The following is a 23,798-nucleotide window of genomic DNA, read 5'->3' on the forward strand; positions in this document are numbered from 1 at the left end:
ATATAGTCATATTCCGAACAATAGTAAACTAATAATGTGCATATCAACGTAATTGTTTTTTCTCACCAGACGGAAGGACCTGAGGACAGACAGACCTTGGACATTCGCAAGCCCCAACTCCACCAGACTAAAAGTGACGATGATGCTGTCAAAAATATTCCAGCCAACTTGAAAGTAGTAGTAAGGATCCATGGCGATGAGCTTGAAGAACATCTCCGCTGTGAAGATCCCAGTGAAAACCTATAGGGGTATTGAGTTCAGTTTAAATTCAAGCCTGACATGTATGAATAGGTTTGGGATGAAATTTAAATGTAATGTGGAAGAAATTCACCAGATTCCCCACTGAGAGCATGTGGTCAAACTGTGGGGTCATAGGGTAGTGCTCCATGGCCATGAAGAGGGTGTTGAGCACAATGCAGATGGTAATGCCCAAGTCAACAAAAGGGTCCATCACAATAAAGAGAACCCATTTTTTCATAAGAATCCATCGCGGGGAGCAGTCCCACTTCAGGAAAGTGTCTGCAAACTTGTACCAGCCGGGTGGGCACGGCCTCTGAGCCTCCTCCAACTCTAGACAAAGAAAAACAATTAGCTGTATTGATAGAATGACTGTAGACCACCTAACAGTGAGCAATGAGTGGCATTGACATTCATATGTGTGCCAAGTTATAGTCTGACTGAAATAGCCAAAGCTTAACACCATGAGGGCGTGACACTGAATATTGACAGGATTTTATTCAGTGCACAATGTGATTATGGCAAGCTTTAACAATGCTACTGTATTTGCCTTGAGTAAAATGTGTGCACAATGTCAACAACTGTTTGATAATCTGAGTGATTGGAGCTCACATTAGAGCACATGTGTCAAACTCAAGGCCCGGGGGCCAAATCAGGCCCTCGGTGGATTTAATTTCGGCCCGCAGGATAATTTTTAATTACTATTAGATCTGGCCCGACGCACACCTTCACTCAATCCTGAGGATTTCCTCAGCTCAGAGTCTGACCCCAAACATTGATGAACTTGCACCCAAGATGAGATGCCAAGTATCTGCTTGAACTAGCATCACAGAGCAGCAAACTGAGTATAAATGGATGTTTCCTTCTGCACTATTTTCTTGCGACAACAGGGCATGTTTGTTTTTTTCTTTGAAGGAAATTGTTTTTTTTAAGCTGTTGTTGGCCTGTGGGAAAATGTAATCATAAGAAATGACTGGAAAAGCTGCAGATAGAGCCATAAGAAATGGATGCAACTGATTATTTAATGTTTCATGTTGTTTTTATAGGCAATAATTTAAGCTTTGTTAGTTCCAGGTTTAATATGTGCAATAAGTTCATTTCAATACAGTTTGCAATAAACATTGAACCAGTCCGGCCCTCGACTAGTACCGATTTTTTAATTTTGGCCCACTGTGTATTTGAGTTTGACACCCCTGCATTAGAGCATCCCCTCTAAGAACCAGACACTAAGCCTTGTAAAGCCTTCATTGATTCCCGGAGGAACTTGACACCTCAATATGCTTACACCTTGTCAATGCATTGCTGTTGTGTTCTACTACTTGTTTTGTTGAAAGCTACATCTAAGGGTTTGTTAGGACAATTGTCGTTGCATGTTCAGTGTTAAAGGTGTCACATCATGAACATTCACTTTTTTAGTGCTTGTGCTCATCGATTTGGATATCTGGGGTGCCTACAAACCCACACTGTTAAATTAGCAAGTCAAGTCAGTTTTCAGTAGATTAGATCAGAAAACATTGGGTTCAACACGCAAATCAAATGTGGCTCCCTTTTCTATATAACCCGCAGGCTCATTAGAATATACTCCCACCCATCTGAGTATCTCCCAGTAGTGAACCGTCAGGGCCTTCAAGGTATTCAGAGAATACCCTGAAACATTCAAACAAAAAAATCGATTTAATTATATAATAAACATTTTATAAAATGTAAATAAAATGAATAGTGTTACGTTGATTTTTTTGTCTTTCTCGGTCCATGCACTACGCATTTCAGTGGTTTTGTGTTAGAAAAAAAATGCAACCAATCAGATATTTTTCTATCAAGGTATTCTACATCCTTGATAGAATGCCCTGGCCATTGCACTGAATGAGAGCGTACGTTTGGATTGACAGTTTGATCAACCAATCTATTGATTTGTAGCCAATGGGCGTATTCTTTCAGAGTTTCCCTCGGTTCCAGGGTACTCTAGACAGAGGATCTATAAATGCGACGTAGCAATTAATTAGCCGTTTATTGTTTTTAACGTTGAAATGGCAACAGGTGAAGATAATGTTGTTGCGGAATTGTTGTCAGTACCCTTTTCACAATTCAGTGAAAAGACGGACATTTTAACGGCGGCGGCGGGGTGTGTGTGTGTCTACCGAAGGTCCAGTTGTGATATACACGATTCGTCACTGGTATCTCCACATACAACCTTTTAAAAAAAATGTTCGCAAGCCAATCAGAAAATACTAGCCTCTTTTGGAGGGAAAATCACTAAAACAAAGCGTTTGATACATAGAATGACTAACGTTCAGACAGACAGTAGGCCTATTGGAAAAGTAATGTGTTTTTTTAGTATTTAAACATACCAACATGTTCTAGTATAAACCCAAAACACATACATAAACATGAATATTAGTAGGATATGTCCCCTTTAATCTTTATTGGCACTGTACCTTCCAGAGCAGCTGCAGTGAGCACACTCAGAGGGCTAGCAGCCCTCTGTGTCAGGCGTGGCTCTTCCAGACGAAGCATGCTGTGATCAGAGCCTAATGACTTCCCTTCGAGCTCATAAACTGAAGCATCCTGAAAAATGTTGATGTCAGTTGCAAATCGAAACCATCTTTATACAACTATTTTTTTCTAAATGACTAAAACGGACTTACCTTGACCAAAGTGGGTGCTCGGACCAACAGACGGGGAATGATTCTCCCACTACAATCCTTGATAATTTCATCATGTTCAAGGCTTTGTTCGTCATCTGCCACCTCAGATATGGTGTGATGACTGAGTGACTTCTTACTAGTTAAACTGACTTGGCTTCCTAGACCCATAGCCTGCTAGATGAATAAAGGAATACAGTGTTATTCAATTTCCCTACCAATAATACAACACTTTTATGGTTATTTTTTCTCAATTCTGTATTAAAGAACAAAACTAAATTCCATAAAAGTTTGCTATAAGTTATATCGCAGCACCAACAGTATGCTAATTTAAATACATGGTTGGCTGTTTCCCTTATTGCTTGTAATAGTTACCTCATCCTGATTCCTGATTTGCTCGAGTAGCCTCTGGAACTCTTCCTCTTTCTCGATGGCCTCTCGCTGAGATGCCTGATTCTGTTCTTCATAAGCCATGGCTACCACAGCCAGGATGAGGTTGATGAGGTAGAAGGAGCCCAGAAAGATAATCACCACAAAGAACAGCATGTATGTCTTCCCAGCCGCCCGCAGGATCTGTGTTTGGAGCAAAAAAGAAGCTACGAGAACTAAGGACACGTTTCTTTTTATAATTTAAGTAATACAACAATTATAAGTTAAAACGGCATTAATGTGTTTGCAACATATGAAAAAAGTGCCAACCAGCTGGAAAAGGTTCTCCCAGTAGTCCTGGGTCATGAGTCTGAAGAGGGCCAGGAAGGCCCAGCCAAACGAATCAAAACTGGTGTAGCCATAGTTAGGGTTCCGCCCAGCTTTCATGCATGTGTATCCTTCTGGGCACTTTCTATCAACAAAGAAGAAGAGTCAGTCTGCTAAAATGGCTGCATTCCAATCGTCTCATTTGTTTAAGAGGTTCCTAACCAAGTTAAATGTCCCAGATGTATCTCATCTGCAGAAAACACACTCGACGATCGTTACCAGACAACGTGATCATGGTGTATGTGTGTTTAATACATACCCAGCATCTGAGCTGTTTCCACAAAGTAGAGCATCTAGGCTGCCTTCCAAATAATACTGATTATCTAAAAGCATACAAGAAAAAGAAGAAGTGAGGACACAATAAACTTAAATAAGAGACATCTAGTAATATGGCTTTAGCATACCTGTGTTTTCAATGTACTCATTAAAGTTGAAGGTGCTGTTGGAATATGATGTATTGTTGACACCCATGATGTTATTGAAGAACATGGTGTCATTAAATTGAGCAGTGGTGTTAAAAAGATCATATGCAGTTTCATTTGTTTCGATGGGCCATCGCACACATTTCTGACGTAGATTTCCCATAAAGAGTTGAAGGCCAATGAGGGCAAAAACAGCAAGGGCAAAGACTGTCAGAATCATGACGTCCACCATTTTCTTCACTGACTGGATCAAAGCGGCCACAATGGTTTTCAAACCTGACAAAATAGAATCAACATGTGGTTTGCACGTCTCTTAAAGTCAGACAGCAAGGGTTATACATTCATACATGATTAGAAATACTATTAGATACAGCAAGGCGTTTTAATGTATCCAATTTAGGATTGCATTCATTAAAACTTGGAAAACATGACATTTTATGTGAAGCAAAATCAATCACTGTACTGTTTGCTTTGTGAAATTACACAAACACACTGAAACACATACAAAAATGTAAGGTAAAATAGAATAGTAAAAAAATACCAGGAATCACAGTAATTGTTTTGAGGGCTCGAAGTACACGAAATGTCCTGAGTGCGGACACGTTGCCGAGGTCAACAAACTCAGTGACATATCTGTGGAAAAACATAAAACAATTAATTTAATTCAAGGAAAGAATTATCTTTCATTTTATGCACCATGTGAGGAATATGCAATAAGATAATTTTGCTGATATCAAAAGCAACTACACCATTAATTAACTACACCATTAGCAAGTACACTTACGCCATGCTGATCACCATGAAATCCAGCCAATTCCATGGATCTCGAAGGAATGTAAAAGATCCAGCACAGAAACCTCTTGACAACACTTTGATTGTTGCCTCAACGGTATAGATTCCAGTAAAAACATACCTAAGAAAGAACACAGGCTAGTATAGAGAGAAATAACATAACACAGGAATGCTACGGAAATGAAGTACTTACTCAACAGTTTTACTCCATGCTGGTGGGTTGCTCAACGTCATGAATGCACAATTCAATACAATCGTAAGCATGATGAACATGCTAAATAATTTAATTCAGGGTTAAGGAAACAAACATGGACAATATGAATAAAAGTAGCCTTTTATTTATGGCTAAACATCACTTTATTTCTCATTCAAAATGTAAAACACTATATGGTCAAAAAGCTCAAGCATCAATAGTTCAAAGGATATGAATGTATGAGAATTTTGATGGCTCCTCTTCTAACCAAACTAAAGGGGCTCAGAATGTAGCAAGCCGGCTCAGCGTTGAACCTGTAGATTGTGTTTCCTTTGGTGATCACAATGAATGTCTGAAACACAGAGATTATATCTGTATAAATGCAGAGTCTAAAAGTCCTCATTTCGCTAAATACTTAGTGATGACAATCTTGGAATGATACTACTTGAAACATTTAACTGTAACATTTGCATACCACGGATGAAACGGTGTACATTGCGTAAGGGATACTTTATGCAGCTAAAATGTATGTTAAGTAATACATCCTGTCGTATTTCAAGGTTAAGTAGGGACAGAGTCAAGCTCATTAAACACTAAGTGTGTGTTTCATTGCCATGTGTGCCCCAGATGTGCCTCGACTGACTGCGTTTTGTGCTTTGTAGAAGGGGTCCAGGTCCTCCAGAGGTGTGTTGAGCAGCTCTGATGGAGGGTCTCCGAAAATCATGGGCAGACTCTTGCCTGCCTCCATATCAGCGTTTGGGGCCGTTGGCTCTTCCTCATCATGGCCTTCTACATCAGCCTTTTGTCTTTCCTCCTTGAGCCTCTCGGCCTCCGCCAGCAATTCCCGGGTAAAGGGGCGGAACGCATTGGTGACTCGGGGAGGGAGCAGGGGCGCCATCTTCGCATCGCGAAGGGACACCACCACACCGGGGTTTCCCTAAAAGGAGCTGGAGGAAGAACAAGAAGTAGATACAGAGAATATATTTTCAGATGGAATGTATTGAAAGACGAGACAAAGCAAGCCATACCCTAACCATTTTAAATTAAACCATAAACATTTTGATTTGCATAATTTTAAAAGCAAGTGTGTATATGTATTTTTTTTTCTTTTTAACACTGCAAATGTATAATTGATCGTAAATTAAAAAAGAAAATTGCTGGTGTTATTTATGTATTTTTTGGCAATTATATGCTTTTATCAAGACAAATGACATTAGAGACATAACATGAAATGAGAGGAGGGAGGCAGATGAGGAATAACATTCAGCACATATCACCTTAACTGCTAGGCCACCATGGCAAAGCATGTTTGGTATATTTACTTGGTAAATTATCTGAAAAAAATATCATTCCCTAATCCCTTGAGCACATGTTGCAGAAGCGAATGCCTAAAGCAACTGTTCCTAAATGGGTCCCAAGAAAAATCTGACAGGGTCATATTTATATTAATGAAAAAGTGTTGCCTGTTCTTGTGACAATTTTTTAAATAAAGCAATCTTTGCTAGAAATGTTACAATCATGTCTTATAATGGGCTCACATGTATACACCTTCGTTTAAAGGGTTCAAAAGCCAAAAAGGTTGGGAACCACTGAACTACAAGGTTAGGTTTCCACGTGTGTCTTTGATCTTTGTCCATACCCCTTAACCTCTGCCCTACATCTCTGACCCTGGACCCCTCACTTCACCACAACACTTCAAAGTGTCGGGATGGTAACACAATGACTGAACGCTCTTGGGAAGACATTTTGGACTTTCCCACCGTTCTAAAGAGCCCACAACATTACTTGTGTACATCAGATTACTTATTAGCTTAGCAGATACTCAATACCAGGTCCAAGTGGCATTCACTTACATCCTTTGAAGTGTGTAGCAACCACTCTGGTTTAATCTGGAGCAGCTTAGGATAGGCTGTTGCTCGCATGGACATAGTAGGGGAGTAAATAACCCCTTTTATATAAGCTATTTTACTTTAGATGGATGGATCTCAATGTAAAACAAAAGTACAACTAGTTATGTTATCACTGTTTACTATTGTATACTTTCAGAACCACTTAACCTGAAGGGGATATTATATTAATCAATAACTACAAACTGTGTGTGCAGATGCTGAATAAAGCAAGTTGAGAGGGAAGTATATTTGCCAGGGAGAAACAAAATCAGTAGTATTTAGCAATTTTACTCAAAAGTTGAATTAATTGCAAATTAGCTTTGACATTTGAACATATTTAAAAGACAAACACCCAGCATAAAGTTGGCTTTAGGATAACAATACATGGATATAAGGAAAGTTGTTGGACAGTGTTATGCAGCAAAATGCCCTCAGAAACCCAGGTCAATCACAATTATCCATCAAAGCCATCACATTTCCGATAAATAAGTCAACCACTTGCTATAAAGTGTATTTAACAGTTATATACATGAAAATAATCAATGTATGGTCTACATTTAAAGTGGCAGAGGCAACAGAAAATCCATACATAGATTAAATCACTCAAATCTTCAAAACCAAGCTGGTAACAGGCTGTGCAAAGAGAAGAGAGATGATAAAAACAACATTGTAACCAGAGATAGACAAAGTGATAGCCACTGATCAAACACATTAATGTAACCTCCTCAAACTGCCTCACTCCAACAGAAAATTATGCATTTGCACATGTGAGAAGACGCGCACGCTCCAGAGATACGGTGGCTGCCCAGCTGCTCCGGGCAATCAAGACTGAGCGTCGTGTTACAGAGGCCCGATGACTCTGCTCATTCCTTCCTGGCTGAGCCTTCGCTCTGCGCCTCACATCCCTCCGATAAACAGGACAGCATGCCAACTTATCTTACCGAGCCGACTCCTCTCCCGGCTACCTTCTATTTTACACAGGGGCCCCAAACACACTAAGCTTCCGCCTTCGCACCCCTTATCCACAACCCCCACACCACCTCGCTATATGACACTTGAGTCTCTAATTCCCTCTTTCATACAACGCAAGAGTTTCATCTTAACTCGATCACTCATCAGAGCACCATCCTTAATCAATCACAAACACAACTGAGAGGGTCTCTTTTCTCCTTTAGCACTTCATGGGTCAGTTTATTCTACCAAAAACGTTCAGATTGTTTATTATTATTATTAGATGGGCTACCAACACCTGCGTACTGCTCGCTACCAAGCCCTAGTTTCCCCCCTCATCATCCCGTTTAATATCCTCCATTCTAGGAGTGATGGGCCCCGCTGCCCTCCACCGTGAGCCAACCTTAAAATACCCAACCTCAGAATGGATGCGTTTCTGCAAGGCTCATGAGGAACATTTCCTGATTGCATTACATCACAGCGTTACTGCTAAAGCCATCAAAGGTGCCTTTTTTAAGAACCCTCTATTGAAATCCTGCCAATCTCCAATAAGTTCTCCAAGGAGGAGGTTGTTGCCTTGTGCCCCGTGTCAGTTAGGTAAATAATATGTTTTGGAGCGGCGGTTTGTTGCTACATTAATCAGTGTATGTTTCTTCTCATGAAAGAGCCAAGAGTACAGGCAAGAGTGCAATATTCAGTATCAGTCAAAATAGATTTTGTGTGTGGTTGAACCAGTACTTGATTCAGTGGTAGATGGATACTTTAATATAAGTTAAAAGGAAAAGTCCTGTAAGATTATATTATTATCAACAAAAAAACTTGGAGTCCAAGTAAAAGTATGGCAAAATTAAGAACAATACTTGTAAGTAACAGGATGATGCACTCATAACGCCATCATGGCTACGTATTGGAAGTTAGGGGACCAGCCGCAAAGAGCGGATTGCTGTGGTCGCCATAGCATTATACAAATAATAGTGATATGTACATTTCCAAAGAAACATAAAAAGCCCCAAATCTACTTGGAAGATCTACTTGATTTTAAGAGTCTAGCGTAAGACAATCGAATAATTTCATGACCGCGCTCCTTGAGTCGCTCTGACGACAGGTGGCAAACTGAGGAAGAGGGAGTGAATGTAAGATCTCAGAAGCCTTCCCCGACAGTAATATATATATCATCCTGCATGTCAGGGAAGACCATGTGACCTGTGACATTCCGGTTGAGGATATAGACGATGTAATGTAGACACCTCCTCGTTATACTAGCCGGGCGTGGAATGCCAATGCCAATATTCAACTCCGGAAACTAGCCCAACTAGCTTTTGGCTTTTGTCACCAGGGTAGCCAGAGTTCAAATACGACTAAAGAGGACGTTTAGTTCACTCGATTCCAGCATTGCCTGTAATGTGACTTGTGGAAAATGTGTTGAACTTAATGATGTTATCTTGTACTAGCCATGTTTTTAACCGAGGGGTCTAGTGGTATCATATTTTAAACAATTGGAATGACTTGTTGGCCTAATTCTGGTGCTCTTAAGAGTTTAAAATCCTGTGACAACTGTCTCAGTCCCCTCACAACGCCCCCTCACCACTCCTGGAATGTGGTGAAGTTGTAAACAACAGATCTACAGAGCAAACAAGGGCTTTTTATCCACACGTCCTTTGACATTTGCCGTGCTCCTGTCCCACTCCGTTTTCTCACGGGGTCAAATCGCAGCACTGTGCATCGCCGTCTCCCTGCTTGCTTCAACACCCTGTCACCCACCAGTTAACCTTGTATTCCAAATTCTATAGGGAGCCACATTAAAAGCAGACCTCTGCACCTGTTCCTCCTTCCTACCGTGTCATTGTATGCGTTGTATTGATCAACATATTCAGAGTCACAGTAACGGACAATCCTTTGGAGTCTTATGTTGATGTCTTTATAAGATGTGTGCACAGTAGACACTGTGCACACATCCCAACATGCATTATGCCGGTGCTAAGAAGACAGCTGCCATCATTCGCGGTATGCCTCTCTCGATGCATACCAAGGAGCTGTGAAAACCTAGCATAATCTCCTTAGAGCATTTAGATCAGGGGTGTCAAACTCAATTTCATCGCGGGCCACATCAGTATTATGGTTGCACTCAAAGGGCCGGTTGTAACTATATAAATACATATATATAAATATATAATATATATAAAATAATGTATTATATTACAATTATTGCCTCTGAATTGGATTATTATCGGATAGGATAATGACTTAGTAATTATCTACGTCTGAAAGCAAATAATTGCAAGTCTCTTCAGTGCGCATGTCACAAAACGAGATGCATTGTGGGACATGTAGTTTATGGGCAACCTGATTCTGTAAAGCGGCATTTAATCGTATAATAAACGTATTACATTCTTTGCAAGCTCTTGCGGGGCCACAAAAAATGAAGTCGCGGGCCGGATGTGGCCCCCGGGCCTTGAGTTTGACACCCCTGATTTAGATGATCCAATGGCCAACTGATGCATATATGCAAACTTGTATTAAGAGGATTAAGGCTGTCTGATCAATGCCTATCAAATGTTTCATCACAAATGGTCTCCTGGATAATGGCAACATAATAACATGCTGTATCTAACGGAATGTTAGCTATCAGGGGGCTTATACAGTTTAGAGCTGCACAAATTAGATGGCTAATCGATTAGTTCATCTAATCTAAACATATTTTGAAAATGTATTGTTTAAGTAACTTTTTTTATTCAAAAATGTCAGAAAAGGCTTTTTTCAGTCTCTCAACTGTGGCAATGTCCTGCTTTTCTGTATTTTATTATGTAAAATGGATATCTTTGAGACACAAGACATGTAAAGACGCCACATTTGAGACTCATTAGTCATGCTTGGACATTTGTAATAACATTTATTTCGGACCTCAATAATGGATTAATTGTTTTGAGATTTAAATTGTAATGAATATAATTGTTACATCACTAAATTATGTATGGTCTTGGATGCAAACTTAGTAAACTGATTTGTACTGCATGAAACTGACCGGTTAGGGTTAGCCTAACCTAACTGACTTTGGCCTTTGCTCTCGCCTTTTAGAAATTGGAGTTGATTGCATGTAGAAATGATATGGACCAGAGGGAGCTATTATCATCAAGTCAACGCCAATCAAGTCTTTAAAGAAACACATGAATCCATTAAGCAACCGCTGAGGTTTGAAACACGTGGTTAAACAAAATGTCATCAAAAGAACATTACAGTCAAATAATATTCACATAAAAGAAAAAAATGCAACTGCATGTCGAACACAATTGCACTGAACAGGGGAAGTAAACAAATAAAAAAGGTTGCTTATCTTAACCCTATGTCACCTTTGAATACACTGGAAATATAGAGGCCTGGCCAAGCAGTCACATGGGTTCACTTGGTGAAAGAAACTCAAAACCGACACCTTCTGTGTCCAAGAACATGTGATGCGAGACGCACAAACACACTCACGAAGGGGAAAACCACGGATACATCTTCTCAGTTATGCACATTGAAAGCTGAAATCAGTACTTTATACCATCCGCCACATTTGTGATGACAAAGGTAAAGTTGTCAGTGGAGAATGCATAATAATAACCAAGATAAATAATGCAATATGCAAAAAAAACTCAGTCTAAGAAATTAAAAACACCACCTGATGATTCAGTGCTCCCCTGCAGGAGGTCATCCTGTTACATAAGAGCTGACAGGATTTAATATGAACACCATGTTTTCCACTGTAGCTTAAGATCTGAATGGAGTCAGGCTGTCTCTGTAGTCCCACACCTCTGATTGGCAACATGGATTAACGGCAGAAAAATTGTGAGGTATGAGCATCCACAGCATCACAGTATCTTGCCCTTCTGCCATGAAGACATGAGCTAAAAATAAAATGCTGTCCCTATGGGAGGAGGCATAGTGGGGATTGAGAAGGTTGCAAAGTGTCCACACTGGACATGTGGACTCCAGAAACCTATTCACCTGGCAGGTGAAGAAAGCCTGGCTTTTGATGCTCATGCACAGTTTCCCCCCTCAAAAAGGTGCATACTGTACATTGTTTTGCTACAGATTCGCAATTAGAGTAGTAAAACATTGGTGCAACACTACATGTGGTGCATTTTCACAACACAAACACCCACATGTTTGCTCACACACACACACACACACACACACACACACACACACACACACACACACACACACACACACACACACACACAGAGTTAAAAACCCAGCTGAGAAGCCATAAATCTACCAATTCCAAATTTGACCTGAGCTCAATTACAGGTCCGTGTTTATTATTAGAACAAAGGCACTAATATTAAAACACCTCTTTGCGTTTTTATTTCCTTGGAAGTGCAGCCTGTTATTTTCAGCACCAATGAACAAAAATACCAAGCTTAATTTACAAGTTTCACAGACACATTTTTGGTTAGGCAAAGTCAAGCTACTAGACAGAAAAACTGCAAGAGTTTCAACACAGTGCAAATGAGAAAGAGGAGAATGTACATTATTACACCAAATAGCCAAAATCTTAAAAGTCAGAAATGTGCCAAATGCATCCACAAATAGGGGAGCAAGAGGACAACTCACAACGTGAAGACATAAAGTAGCAAAAACACGTAGGCCTAAATCATTAAGTCAAAGCAAAACCTTGCACACTGCAGGCTGACAGGAAATTTTTATTTCCTGAGCTTCAGGACTCATCTTTACGCTCACAAAAGACAGCAGAGACGCCATGAAACCGGTTACCTTGCACTGTAAAGCAAATATTTCCACAGAATCCAAGCAATTTAGAAGGGAAAAAAATCACGTCTTCCGTGAAGCCTTCCACTGGGGACGTAATTCTCCCTTCTGTCAGCCAGTGCGCTGCTGCAGGACAGCTGTTGCTGACGCAGTGGTGTCCTGCAGTGAAACCGGAGCAGTCGCTGCAGGTAGGATCAGTTCAGACCTTTGACACTTCGGAAGCACAGCCACTTCCCACACAGCTGGCAGGCATTTCCGTCGGACAGGTGCTTTTACTACTTTTACGCAAATATAGAGCCTACAGTGTTTGCGCAGTGCTTCAACTTCAGGTTACCATAAACGGTTTTATCTGACCTAGCCGCCTGCGATCTGCTTTAGAAAGGATTTATTTACACAGATTAATAAATATATGAAATATGATATTGTCATGATAAATGTTTTTAGTACATGAACTCACATACTAAGTAATGTATTTTAAAGTGAACCGGTAGGCTTATTATGTGTTTAATAATATGTAGTTTGTAAACTATAGCCTTGTTATTACAAACGTGTAAAGCTTCTAGCACATGCATACTGATAAGTCAAGTATTTAGATGTCTGTGTTTCACTTCATGTTATTGTATTTTGCAATGTGTGCAATTGAAAAACACATAGTCTTTTGTGAATGTGCATCACAAATAAATCACCAGAAATCGTGATCTGGTTTAGCTGGGTTGATATCTGAGGATTAATGTATTTAGTGTTTTATTTTTATTTATAATTTTGTCAGAAAAAAGTTGAAGGATGTGAGTTTATGGATGACAACTGTTAAAGAATAAACACAAAGAAGCTTTACATCCCAGACACCAGACTAAAATGAAAATATAAATTAAGGAATGATAATTATGGGGATGAAAATCACAACAAAAGCCTTTCTTTCTGTCAGGGCATCAAACATGATTGAAAGTGGATGTGTTTGTAATTCTTTCTAACCAGGATAAGGCCAGGATAAGTACCAAATTCCTTTTATGCAAACATATGTACTGTAGACCTGAAACCTATAGCTCTTGATCTGCTTGTTAGAAGAATACAATCATATTTAAAAAGAGATACAAAAAGTTCTGTTCCATATTCAGGGCAAATTAGTGTGCCACAGAAACTGTTCAAGGACCATGCAAATGAGAGAAACAACTATGTTTGGGTTAAGCTGTCAAAAAGAAAAATACGCAGATTTCATATGAAATTTGATAAAATATCCTGTGCCGTGAGAGGGACAAGACTGCCCACAGTGAATCTTCCCGGCAACACGCAGGCTATATTTGGCTGAAAGGTGTGCAGTATGATTATACAAGGAAAATGATATCTGTGATTACATATGTTAACTGGGTGCTATCTGATTCATGGAAATTGAGACTGCAGCACATTTTCCCACCCTCTCCTCTCTCGTGTGAGAAAACTGTAAAATCACATTAAATATTGAAGAAATCTGGCCGTGGCTTTATCAATGTATCAATGATTTGTTGGATTTGAGTACAGATCTTAATATGTAGAATATTAAGTGTATGTTATCCTTACAGTGTTCATACCACAAATTGGCCACATTATTAAGAAGATATAATTACTTTGAAAAACAAGACACAACATTTAACCTTACATAAGTGACATTATAAAAATGTATGAAAATGTAATAGAATCAAGTTACTAGTCCTTTCAAACCCTTAACTGTTTTGTCTCTCCATGAAAACATGAAGAAGATAGAAGATTATTTACAATTTAGATTTAACCCTATCCACACAATAATGTCTTCAGGTCTGCTTTATATTAGATCAAGATTATTGTATAGATGTTTTAAATGTCTATCCTCGCTGTGTTTGGGACTACTTTTATCTCAATACCATTTAAGTAATTAAATGTATTTTTTATGTCTATCAATTGGGTGAAATTGAGATTAAGTTATTTAACTGTCTTGTCTATAAGGGATGTCGACTTTTTGTAATATGACCCCCATTTATCTTGATGTGTTGGCTTTGTGACTACAAAAAACTTGAGTTGGTCTTCAGTAAGGGAGACTTTTTCATATTGTAATTTGCACAATAGTTCTTATAAAACAAAGCTTGGAAATAATTGTAAAAGTTGTAATATTAGCAGTAGCAATAGTGGTAGGCTACTAGTCGTACTATTAACGGTAGTAGGAACTAATTAAAAAAGGATTGAGAGGAGCATTACTGGTGTGACACCGTTACCATGGAGACACAACAGCTACATCCGGACGCTCCGTGAAAAAGGTTTGTTTTGGCGATGTGGTTATTAGTTTCGCTGCTAAATTAGTGAAATGAGTTGTCACAACATGACTACGATACAAAAACACATTAAAATACAATTACTAATTCTCTAAAAGAAGAAGTAATACTTTAATTTTCTAGTTATTTTCCTGTTATCTGACGCTAACTGACTGACTGACTGAGGTCTGTGTCGCCTCACTTTACGTTGTGTTTCAGGCAGATACTAACATGGACTCTGAGTACATAAAGAGACACCTGGGGAGGTGTCTGGCGGAGGGACTCGCTGAAGTGGCCGAGCAGCGGCCGCCTAACCCCGTCCAGTATCTGGCCCACTGGCTCTACAAGTTCAACTCTAATGCAGAGTATGAGGCTGAGGTGAGCTGCTGTTCCGTTACCTGCCGCAAGAGGGAGACATTACACAACATAAGGTGTACACAGTGTGATAGAATCAGGGTGGAGGTTTATGGTATATTGTTGTATTGTCCAATTATATGATCATGTCTGTGTTATTCTAAAATAAAGGATTGCAAAATGAAAATGTGCAAAATGAAGCAACAGCTATCAAAATATTTTAAATTAAAAAGTACAAATTTAACAATAAAAAAGAACAATATAAAAGTGGCAAACGGAAAGCATGCTTGTATCCATCTTCTTTTATTATTGTGTATTTTATTGTCTGATTTGCCTCATTGAGTAGTTGTATTTTCTGATAAGCTATACTTTTATCATAACCCAAACATATCAGTACTGTAATGTGGGCAAATCACATCAAACTGTTAAAAATAGCAAAAATAAATATTGGAATAAAATCCCCAGAGAAGATAAATACAAACATTAATCATAAAACATGTTGCAAATAAATGATGTTCAATGCCCTTACACAGTAGACTAAGCTTTCTAAATAAAGGGGTTAAATTGCACTCCACCTCTGCGAGATCACTAAATGTAATGCAGGCTTGTTTAGTTAATAATACACATACCTACACTTAAGCCAAGTTTGTATGAAAGACCCTTTAATGCAATGGACTTTTAATATAGCATTGCTACTTTCACTTTGAAAGATACTTCTTGTTCCATAAGCTCATACTTATATACTACTGAGCAGGAAAGGATAACACCGACTTAGACAGTCTAAGCTCCTTAAGCTGAGTGCTAGGAAGCCTATACTGTAGGTGCTTTGACAACAAACGCCAAGTCACCTTTAGTTTAGATTCAGAAAGTGCTACCAGAGTCTTGCATGTGTGGAGATACAGCTGCCTCCCTCAGGTCAAGAAATAAAAGGCCACAAGGTCAAACCCTTTACAAACCTTAAAAGGGCACTATAACATGCATGTATCAAAGGTGCAAACAATGTATTGTAGTGTACTTTCACAGACTTTGTTGTTATTTGCAGAAAAAAGCCAATTTGCTAGTCCTGGAGCAGGAGCGAGCAAAAGCAAGAGAAGAAGCACTGCACCAGGAGAGGCTGAGGGAGGAGGAGCGAAAAATCAGAGAGGCTGACGAGGAGTCTAGAAAAGTATGTTGAACGAATAAAGCCCTGGTTTGACCTAGACTCTGAATACAACACATTATTATTATTTACCTTTGATCATTTAAAACTCCTTTTGATTTATGTTTCTTGTTCCGTTGGAAGAAGTGAAGTTACTTTGTTTTGTTTAGTCATTTTCTGAAATAGTTTTGTGTGATAACAAGCCTTTGGAAGGTGAGTACTTTCCCTGTTTTCAGAAGGCCATTTTTGAAACCTCAGGCAACGGTACAAGAGTGGAAAGGCATCACTTTAATGTACTCCATTTACAATCCAATTGGAGTGCATGTTTTACTTTACATGCCATTTTGAGCATAATCCTTCAAGAGCAAATCACAACATCAACAGATCTCTGAGAAGGAGGATTCACCAAGAACAGCCACAACCGGAGCTGCTGAGGACAACAAGCCTGTGGCAGAAGAGAAACCAAACACCCCTGTTCCAGAAGACCAGGGGGACACAGACGAACACCAAACCGATGCTCAGGAACATGTGATTGAATCGGAGGTGATATAAAGAGAAAACCTTTTTTTTTGGTGGTGGTGGTACCTCTCTGATCTTTTCCAATCACTTCTTTATTTTGATTTTGGCTTTTGATTAATTTACTTTTCAGAGGTGTTTTCAGTAATGTTTATTAATTTTACAAAAAGCATTATAATCCTTGTGTGGTGTGCAAAAATCCACCAAATGATTCCAAATTGTGTACATGCTGGGCGAAGGTTACAGATAATGAAACCAGTCCACAGTCCCCTGAGAGGAAACCTTTGGAGGCCAGTAGTTCGTCCCTTTTGGAGGTCAAAGAGGAGTCGACAGATATCACTGTTGAAAAAAGTGAAGTGGAGCCGAGGAGCGATCAAGAAGAAGAGAAACAAGAGGTGGGGCCAAGTGTCAATCAAGTAGAAGAGGAAACCATAAACACGGATCAAATGGAAGTGAAAGAAGATGAGGAGAAGGTGATATGACCAAATTAAATATTTTCCATTTCAGTACCATGATGTGAAAAAGTAGCAAGAATGAGTTCTTTTTGAAACAATTTGAGAGCAGATGGCAAAACATCTGCCTCCTTTGTTTCACCGTGAGGCTTAAATGACATGTTATTCCGTCTGAAATTGGCTCTGCAGGTGGTTGATGGAGCTGACACGACTGAATCCGAGCGGACTGAAGCTTTACGCTCGACTCCCAGCCGAGACCCTGATGACTTAGAAACTGACAAACCAGACGAGCTACGAGACAAACAAAGCCCTCGTTCTCCCCGGGACACAAAGAAGGTGATGAAGAATGTGCATGAGAAACATGTAGGTTGCCATGTTTTCAGACTGAGGATGCAAGAGATGCAGGATAAAGAGCGAGGAAAGATAAGGACAGGTGAGCAAGGTTAAGAAGAAGATATGAGGCAACGTCAGATGAAGATTCAAACATTCCAGGCCAGATGATGTCAGCAATGAGCCGAGGAGAGAAGATGTGCAGGTGAAGAAAAGGCACGTCTACACATCTACTAATTGTTCTCCATCACACAATTTCACCAGCAGGCCGATGAAGATGAAACTGGTAAGTTGGAGTCAGCACCGCAGACTGAAGGGCTCAAACGAGAAGAGACCATTTCTACTGAAGAAACCGAACAGGAGACACAGAAATCTGGTTCTCCGCCTCTTCAGGAACACGAAAAGGTAACGCATTGTTGCAGAATAACTCTTTTTCTAATCCCTGTCTTAATCTTTGCAAACACACCAGATAAGGGGAAACACATGCCGGGGGAGACAGCAGGGTTTGAGTTTGAGAAACAAAATGACTTAGTAGCGCCAGACTGCCATATAATCAGGAGATAGAAATGCAAAGTCACACTTGTTTAATGCTTAACCAGAGCTCTACTGACCACCTGATCTCAGGAGGCAGACGGACAACTCACAAGTGAGACCACTGATAGCTCGGCTCCAGCTGACGGTGACATAACAAAAGAGGGGACAGAGCTGAGTGAGAAACCACAAGAGAAGCCGGAAGACTCTCCTCCTGACACAGAAGACGTCCAGGAAAAGGTACAAATGGACAGCAAGTGAAGCTTGGGAACACACGACAGAAAGTTGCCATTTTGTTTTGTTTCAGTGGTGTAAAAAGTTGTAACAAAACATTGTGTTTCTTTTCAGGAAGAAGAACAAGATGCAGATCATATGTGAGCAAGGCGGTGTTTTACAATCCGGTTTAAATAGTTTTGGTTTAATGTGAAAATATAACACTTCTGGAGAAATAAACATTTATCCCCACTATATATACTTATTTGTTTATTCTAACATCTATTTGCTTGAAATAGTAAGCTTTTTTCTATGATTAAACTACAACTGAGCAGGCAAGAGGTGAATATGAGTGCTGATGGTGACTGTGACAAATAAAAGTCAAATAAATACACTTCAGCTGGACGTAATGGAATAAATGAATATTTGTTACTTCTAATTGTACAAGCTTGTAATATCTTGCTACCATGCAATGATGAGGTAGAATATATATTACTTAACTAAAAAATCCAACTGTGAAATACAATTCTTGAATTAAAATATTACTCACAACAGTTATATTAACATCAGAACATACAAAAGGTATTAGTAGCTACTATGCATATTGGCGCATTACAAAATAAAATATATGACACTATTCATATAATGTTTATATATTATTGTGAGCATCGCATCACTGTTCTGACTGCTCATTGAACTACTGCATACACTGCTGGGTAGCGTAATCTATAATTAGTATAATAATGTGTAATTTATATTTTGGATTTACAAATTGAATCTGAAGGTCAACTACAAAGAAACTAAAGCTGGATTTATAAATGAAGTGGAGTACAATATTTGCCTCCAAAGGTATGGAGTAAAGTGATATAAACTGGAAATACTAAACTTCAATGTGTTGACTTAAGTGCAGCTTTTGAGTAAATATACAACAACTTCCACCACTTCTGCCATGGTTAACATTTCCCCCGAATGACGGTGCAGTTTTCCTTCAGTGACCATCGACCAGAAGGAGGAGGGACACATGCTGGGAAGTATAAAAACGACTGTTTAGTATTTATTTTTTCGGTATCTGCTGCAGACTCGATGACGTTACCGCTTATCAAACATAGCTGCAGTTAATCACGTGTTCTCATCAGTATCTGGGTCCAAAAAGGGGGCGGGGTTTGGAAGGATCAACTTTAGCTGGAATTTAAATGCGCTTTTTAAGCGAGGCAGCAACAGAGAAGTTGTCAAAGCCAGGATGCATTGAAGTAAACTAAACGGACAGAGAAGAGAAATGGCGTTGGGAATCATAGCCCCGGCCTTGGCTGCCATTGGTAGCCTCATATCCGGATTTATGAATTATTTCACTGACATGTTTCTGACAACTCCGCTGAGAGCCACCCTCAAACATTTGGAGGAGACCGAACTGAAAACCCTAAAAGGAGGTGAGTGGTTGTTCTCCACCAAAGAATGCCAGAGTTGTTGTTTCATTAATTGTCAAAAGGGTGTTGAAATTAGCTATTGTTAACTCCTGTTGCTCAACTCTTTTACACTTTGCCTTGTTTCCTCACAGAAACCAGAGTCCTGAAAGCTAGGTCTCTGTGGGAGGGGTCGGGAGCTGTCATCATGGCAGTGAGGAGACCTGGGTGATTTTTGTGTCATGCCAGTGTTTTTAGTGTATTCTCTCTATGACCAAATGTCTTTATGACAGTTATTGGCTTTATGAAAGGGATTTTAGTATTTTTTTAGTATTTGCCAAGTCATTTTATCCCACACTGTCTGCCATTCTGTATTGAAGCTGGTGTATGGTCTTGATATTCCATCCATCCATCCATCTTCTCCCGCTTATCCGTGGTCGGGTCGCGGGGGTAGCAGTTCCAGCAGAGAGCCCCAAACTTTATTTTCCCTGGCGACATCAACCAGCTCTGACTGGGGGATCCCAAGGCGCTCCCAGGCCAGCGAAGAGATATAATCCCTCCACCTGGTCCTAGGTCTACCCCTTGGTCTCTTCCCAGCTGGACGTGCCTGGAACACCTCCCTAGGGAGGCGCCCAGGTGGCATCCTAACTAGGTGCCCGAACCACCTCAACTGGCTCCTTTCGACGCGAAGGAGGAGTGGCTCAACTCCGAGTCCCTCCCTGATGACCGAACTTCTCACCTTATCCCTAAGGGAGACACCAGCCACCCGGCGGAGAAAACCCATCTCGGCCGCTTGTATCCGCAATCTCGTTCTTTCGGTCATGACCCATCCTTCATGACCATAGGTGAGGGTAGGAACGAAAATGGCCCGGTAGACAGAGAGCTTTGCCTTCTGGCTCAGCTCCCTTTTCGTCACAACGGTGCGGTAAAGCGACTGCAGTACCGCTCCCGCTGCTCCGATTCTCCGGCCCATCTCACGCTCCATTGTTCCCTCACTCGAGAACAAGACCCCGAGATACTTGAACTCCTTCACTTGGGGTAAGGACTCATTCCCTACTTGGAGTGGACAGTCCATCGGTTTCCTGCTGAGAACCATGGCCTCAGATTTGGAGGTGCTGATCCTCATCCCAGCCGCTTCACACTCGGTTGCGAACCGATCCAGTGAGTGCTGAAGGTCGCAGACCGATGAAGCCATCAGAACCACATCATCTGCAAAAAGCAGTGGTGCAATCCTTAGTCCACCGAACTGCAGACCCCCTCCCCCACGACTACGCCTCGAAATCCGATCCATGTATATTACAAACAGGATTGGTGACAAAGCGCAGCCCTGGCGGAGGCCAACCCTCACCGGAAATGGGTCCGACTTACTGCCGAGGACCCGGACACAGCTCTCGCTTTGGGAGTACAGAGATTGGATGGCCCTGAGTAGAGACCCCCTCACCCCATACTCCCGCAGCACCTCCCACAGTAACTCCCTGGGAACTCGGTCATACGCCTTCTCCAAGTCTACAAAACACATGTAGACCGGATAAGCGTACTCCCAGGCCCCCTCCAGGATCCTTGCGAGAGTAAAAAGCTGATCCGTCGTTCCACGACCAGGACGGAATCCGCATTGTTCCTCCTCAATCTGAGGTTCGACAATCGGCCTGACCCTCCTTTCAAGTACCTTAGAGTAAACTTTCCCGGGGAGGCTGAGTAGTGTGATGCCTCTGTAATTGGCACACACCCTCTGATCCCCCTTTTTGAAAAGGGGAACCACCACCCCGGTCTGCCACTCCTTCGGTACTGTTTCCGACTTCCACGCAACGTTGATGAGACGTGTCAACCATGACAGTCCCTCAACACCCAGAGCCTTCAGCATTTCCGGGCGGATCTCATCCACCCCCGGGGCTTTGCCACTGTGGAGTTGTTTGACGACCTCAGTGACCTCCCCCCAGGAGATTGGTGTTGATCCCCCGTCATACTCCAGCTCTGCCTCTAACATAGGGGGCGGAGTTGTCGGGTTCAGGAGTTCCTCAAAGTGTTCCTTCCAACGCCCCAACACTCCATCAGTTGAGGTCAACAACGTCCCATCCTTACTGTACACAGCTTGGATGGTCCCCTGCTTCCCCCTCCTGAGGTGTCGGACCGTTTTCCAGAACAACTTTGGTGCCGCCCGAAAGTCCTTCTCCATGTCTTCTCCGAACTTCTCCCACACCCGCTGCTTTGCCTCGGCCACGGATGAGGCTGCTGCCCTTCGGGGCTGTCGGTACCTTGCAACTGCCTCGGGAGTCCCCCGGGATAACAAATCCCTGAAGGCCTCCTTCTTCAGTCGGACGGCTTCCCTGACCACCGGTGTCCACCAGGAGGTTCGAGGGTTACCGCCCCTTGAGGCACCTAGGACCTTGAGACCACAGCTCCCCGCCGCGGCTTCGGCAATAGAGGCTTTGAACAATAGAGGCTTTGAACACCGACCACTCTGGTTCAATGTCCCCAACCTCCACAGGAATGCCCGAAAAGCTCCGCCGGAGGTGCGAGTTGGGTCTTGATATTGAGTAACATATTTAGATCATATAGACTACAATAAATTGAAGTATTATTTGCGTCTTCTACATAATTTTATAGAAATGTACCCAAAATCAATCTTGATATATTTGGAATGCAAGTCAAATTTCAGTATCTCTGGGAACTTTCTATAGTCTTAATTTGGAAACTAAGACAGTTTTCTTAAATCGACATTTTGCTTGCAATTTGTTGCCTTGCCAACAAGATCGCAATATATTGAATCTTAACACCTGTAGCTGTTGCCATCATTCTACCAAAGCCCTAGTTTATCATAATGTATGCACCTTCAAATAAACTACGTAGGCAATACATGGAAATTGACAACAGTAACCACAAAACCTTGAATTTGTATATATTTGTATATATGTTTACCAGTTGGTGTGTGTGGCTTCTTTGTATTACACAATGAGTTTTTGTTCACATGACTGTTTGAATCCTCCCCGGCTGCAGGAGGCTGCCGAGCTGTCCTCTCTGAAGCCTCAGCTGGATGAGCTCGGGGTCCCTCTGTACGCTGTGGTGAAGGAGGACGTCGGCACCGAGGTCCAGAACTTCCAGTCGTTCTTCAAGAGGGAGGTCTTCTTGGATGAAAAGGTGGAATTATTTTTCTGTTATGAATTGGTACTTTGTGTGTGGTCAGTTAATAAGAGTCCTTCAGAATCTGTGAAGAATCAGTTTGGGTCTAAATGAATGAATATAGTCTTCTGGTTTGTCTGCTTCTTTTGCAGAGACGTTTTTATGGACCCCGTGAGCGGAAGATGGGTCTGCTGGCATTCCTGCGTGTTGGGGTGTGGATGAATGGCCTGCAGGCTTTTAAGAGGGGCTTCATGGGAAACATTTTGGGAGAAGGCTTTGTCCTGGGTGGGGTCTTTGTCATTGGACAAGGACAGCAGGTAAAACCTCCTTCAGTCAAGTTGTGTTTGAACACACCACAGAACACACTTTTGCCTTACATGGGAAAAGACGCACAAAAAAGCACACTTGGAACTGTATAATGATGTTTTTTGTCCCATTTCTCCCACAGGGAATACTTCTGGAGCACAGAGAGATTGAATTTGGAGAAGAAGTCAATGCGGAAGATGTCATCCGAGCTGTCAGAAGAATAGCACAAGAACTTCAGCCTTTCGAGAGCAAATAATGATCTGTATTACCCGTGCAGGATAAGAAAAAATATATATCACAAAGTCTAAAACCAAAATGACTCCAAGCTATAAGAATACAAATATGAATGCTTAAGAATATGTAGTGGTTAGTGTGTGACAAAAAAAGGATATTTGCAAAGTTTGTTGGTGCACTGGTCTCGTGGAAAACCTTGATAAATGTTGTGGTATGACTGTGAAGTAAGAGGCTCCGAGTGTGTTAATGATGGTCTGTCTTTAAACTCAAGAGGGAGCAGACCTGATGTCAACACTGGTTCCTGTTTTACACTGTGGT

At 41.1% G+C, this 23,798-nt stretch overlaps 3 protein-coding genes across 7 annotated transcripts in view; 1 reads left to right on the forward strand and 2 right to left on the reverse strand.

Annotated features, from left to right (window-relative positions):
- The window catches only part of scn4aa (sodium channel, voltage-gated, type IV, alpha, a), a 36,221-nt gene extending 31,102 nt beyond the window's left edge, over positions 1 to 5,119 (reverse strand). For both annotated transcript variants that reach the window (XM_071206832.1, XM_034107091.2), the window contains exons 1-11: positions 5,043 to 5,119; positions 4,842 to 4,970; positions 4,599 to 4,690; positions 4,040 to 4,333; positions 3,895 to 3,958; positions 3,579 to 3,720; positions 3,255 to 3,452; positions 2,883 to 3,056; positions 2,673 to 2,802; positions 332 to 570; positions 67 to 240 (exon numbers count right to left, since the gene is read on the reverse strand). In XM_071206832.1, the coding sequence (XP_071062933.1) occupies positions 67 to 240; positions 332 to 570; positions 2,673 to 2,802; positions 2,883 to 3,056; positions 3,255 to 3,452; positions 3,579 to 3,720; positions 3,895 to 3,958; positions 4,040 to 4,333; positions 4,599 to 4,690; positions 4,842 to 4,970; positions 5,043 to 5,113 (1,707 nt within the window). In that variant the 5' untranslated portion in view covers positions 5,114 to 5,119. The remainder of the gene's footprint in view (positions 1 to 66; positions 241 to 331; positions 571 to 2,672; positions 2,803 to 2,882; positions 3,057 to 3,254; positions 3,453 to 3,578; positions 3,721 to 3,894; positions 3,959 to 4,039; positions 4,334 to 4,598; positions 4,691 to 4,841; positions 4,971 to 5,042) is intronic.
- A 52-nt stretch (positions 5,120 to 5,171) lies between these two features.
- On the reverse strand, positions 5,172 to 12,744 carry LOC139435850 (sodium channel protein type 4 subunit alpha A-like). Its single transcript, XM_071206833.1, has 3 exons — positions 12,638 to 12,744; positions 5,686 to 5,989; positions 5,172 to 5,394 (listed from the first exon to the last, which is right to left on the reverse strand). The coding sequence occupies exons 2-3, from the start codon at positions 5,938 to 5,940 to the stop codon at positions 5,257 to 5,259; spliced, it is 393 nt and encodes a 130-aa protein (XP_071062934.1). The 5' UTR covers positions 5,941 to 5,989; positions 12,638 to 12,744; the 3' UTR covers positions 5,172 to 5,256.
- Positions 12,745 to 12,749: 5 nt separating this feature from the next.
- dydc2 (DPY30 domain containing 2) lies at positions 12,750 to 22,934 on the forward strand. Of its 4 annotated transcripts, none has more exons than XM_034107095.2 (10): positions 12,750 to 12,819; positions 15,109 to 15,267; positions 16,286 to 16,408; positions 16,766 to 16,924; positions 17,137 to 17,370; positions 17,539 to 17,685; positions 17,944 to 18,084; positions 18,304 to 18,450; positions 18,559 to 18,584; positions 22,818 to 22,934. In XM_034107095.2, exons 2-10 carry the CDS (start codon positions 15,121 to 15,123, stop codon positions 22,840 to 22,842), a joined length of 1,149 nt encoding a protein of 382 aa, XP_033962986.1. In that variant the 5' UTR covers positions 12,750 to 12,819; positions 15,109 to 15,120; the 3' UTR covers positions 22,843 to 22,934. The 4 variants fall into 4 exon arrangements, with proteins under 4 accessions (XP_033962986.1, XP_033962983.1, XP_033962985.1 ...); XM_034107092.2 differs by lacking the exon at positions 12,750 to 12,819 and adding an exon at positions 14,851 to 14,895; XM_034107094.2 differs by lacking the exon at positions 12,750 to 12,819 and adding an exon at positions 14,851 to 14,895 and having other exon boundaries at positions 17,947 to 18,084.
- The last annotated feature ends 864 nt before the right edge of the window (positions 22,935 to 23,798 follow it).

This window comes from Pseudochaenichthys georgianus, chromosome 19 (genome assembly GCF_902827115.2).
Source record: "Pseudochaenichthys georgianus chromosome 19, fPseGeo1.2, whole genome shotgun sequence".
Taxonomy (NCBI): Eukaryota; Metazoa; Chordata; class Actinopteri; order Perciformes; family Channichthyidae; genus Pseudochaenichthys; species Pseudochaenichthys georgianus.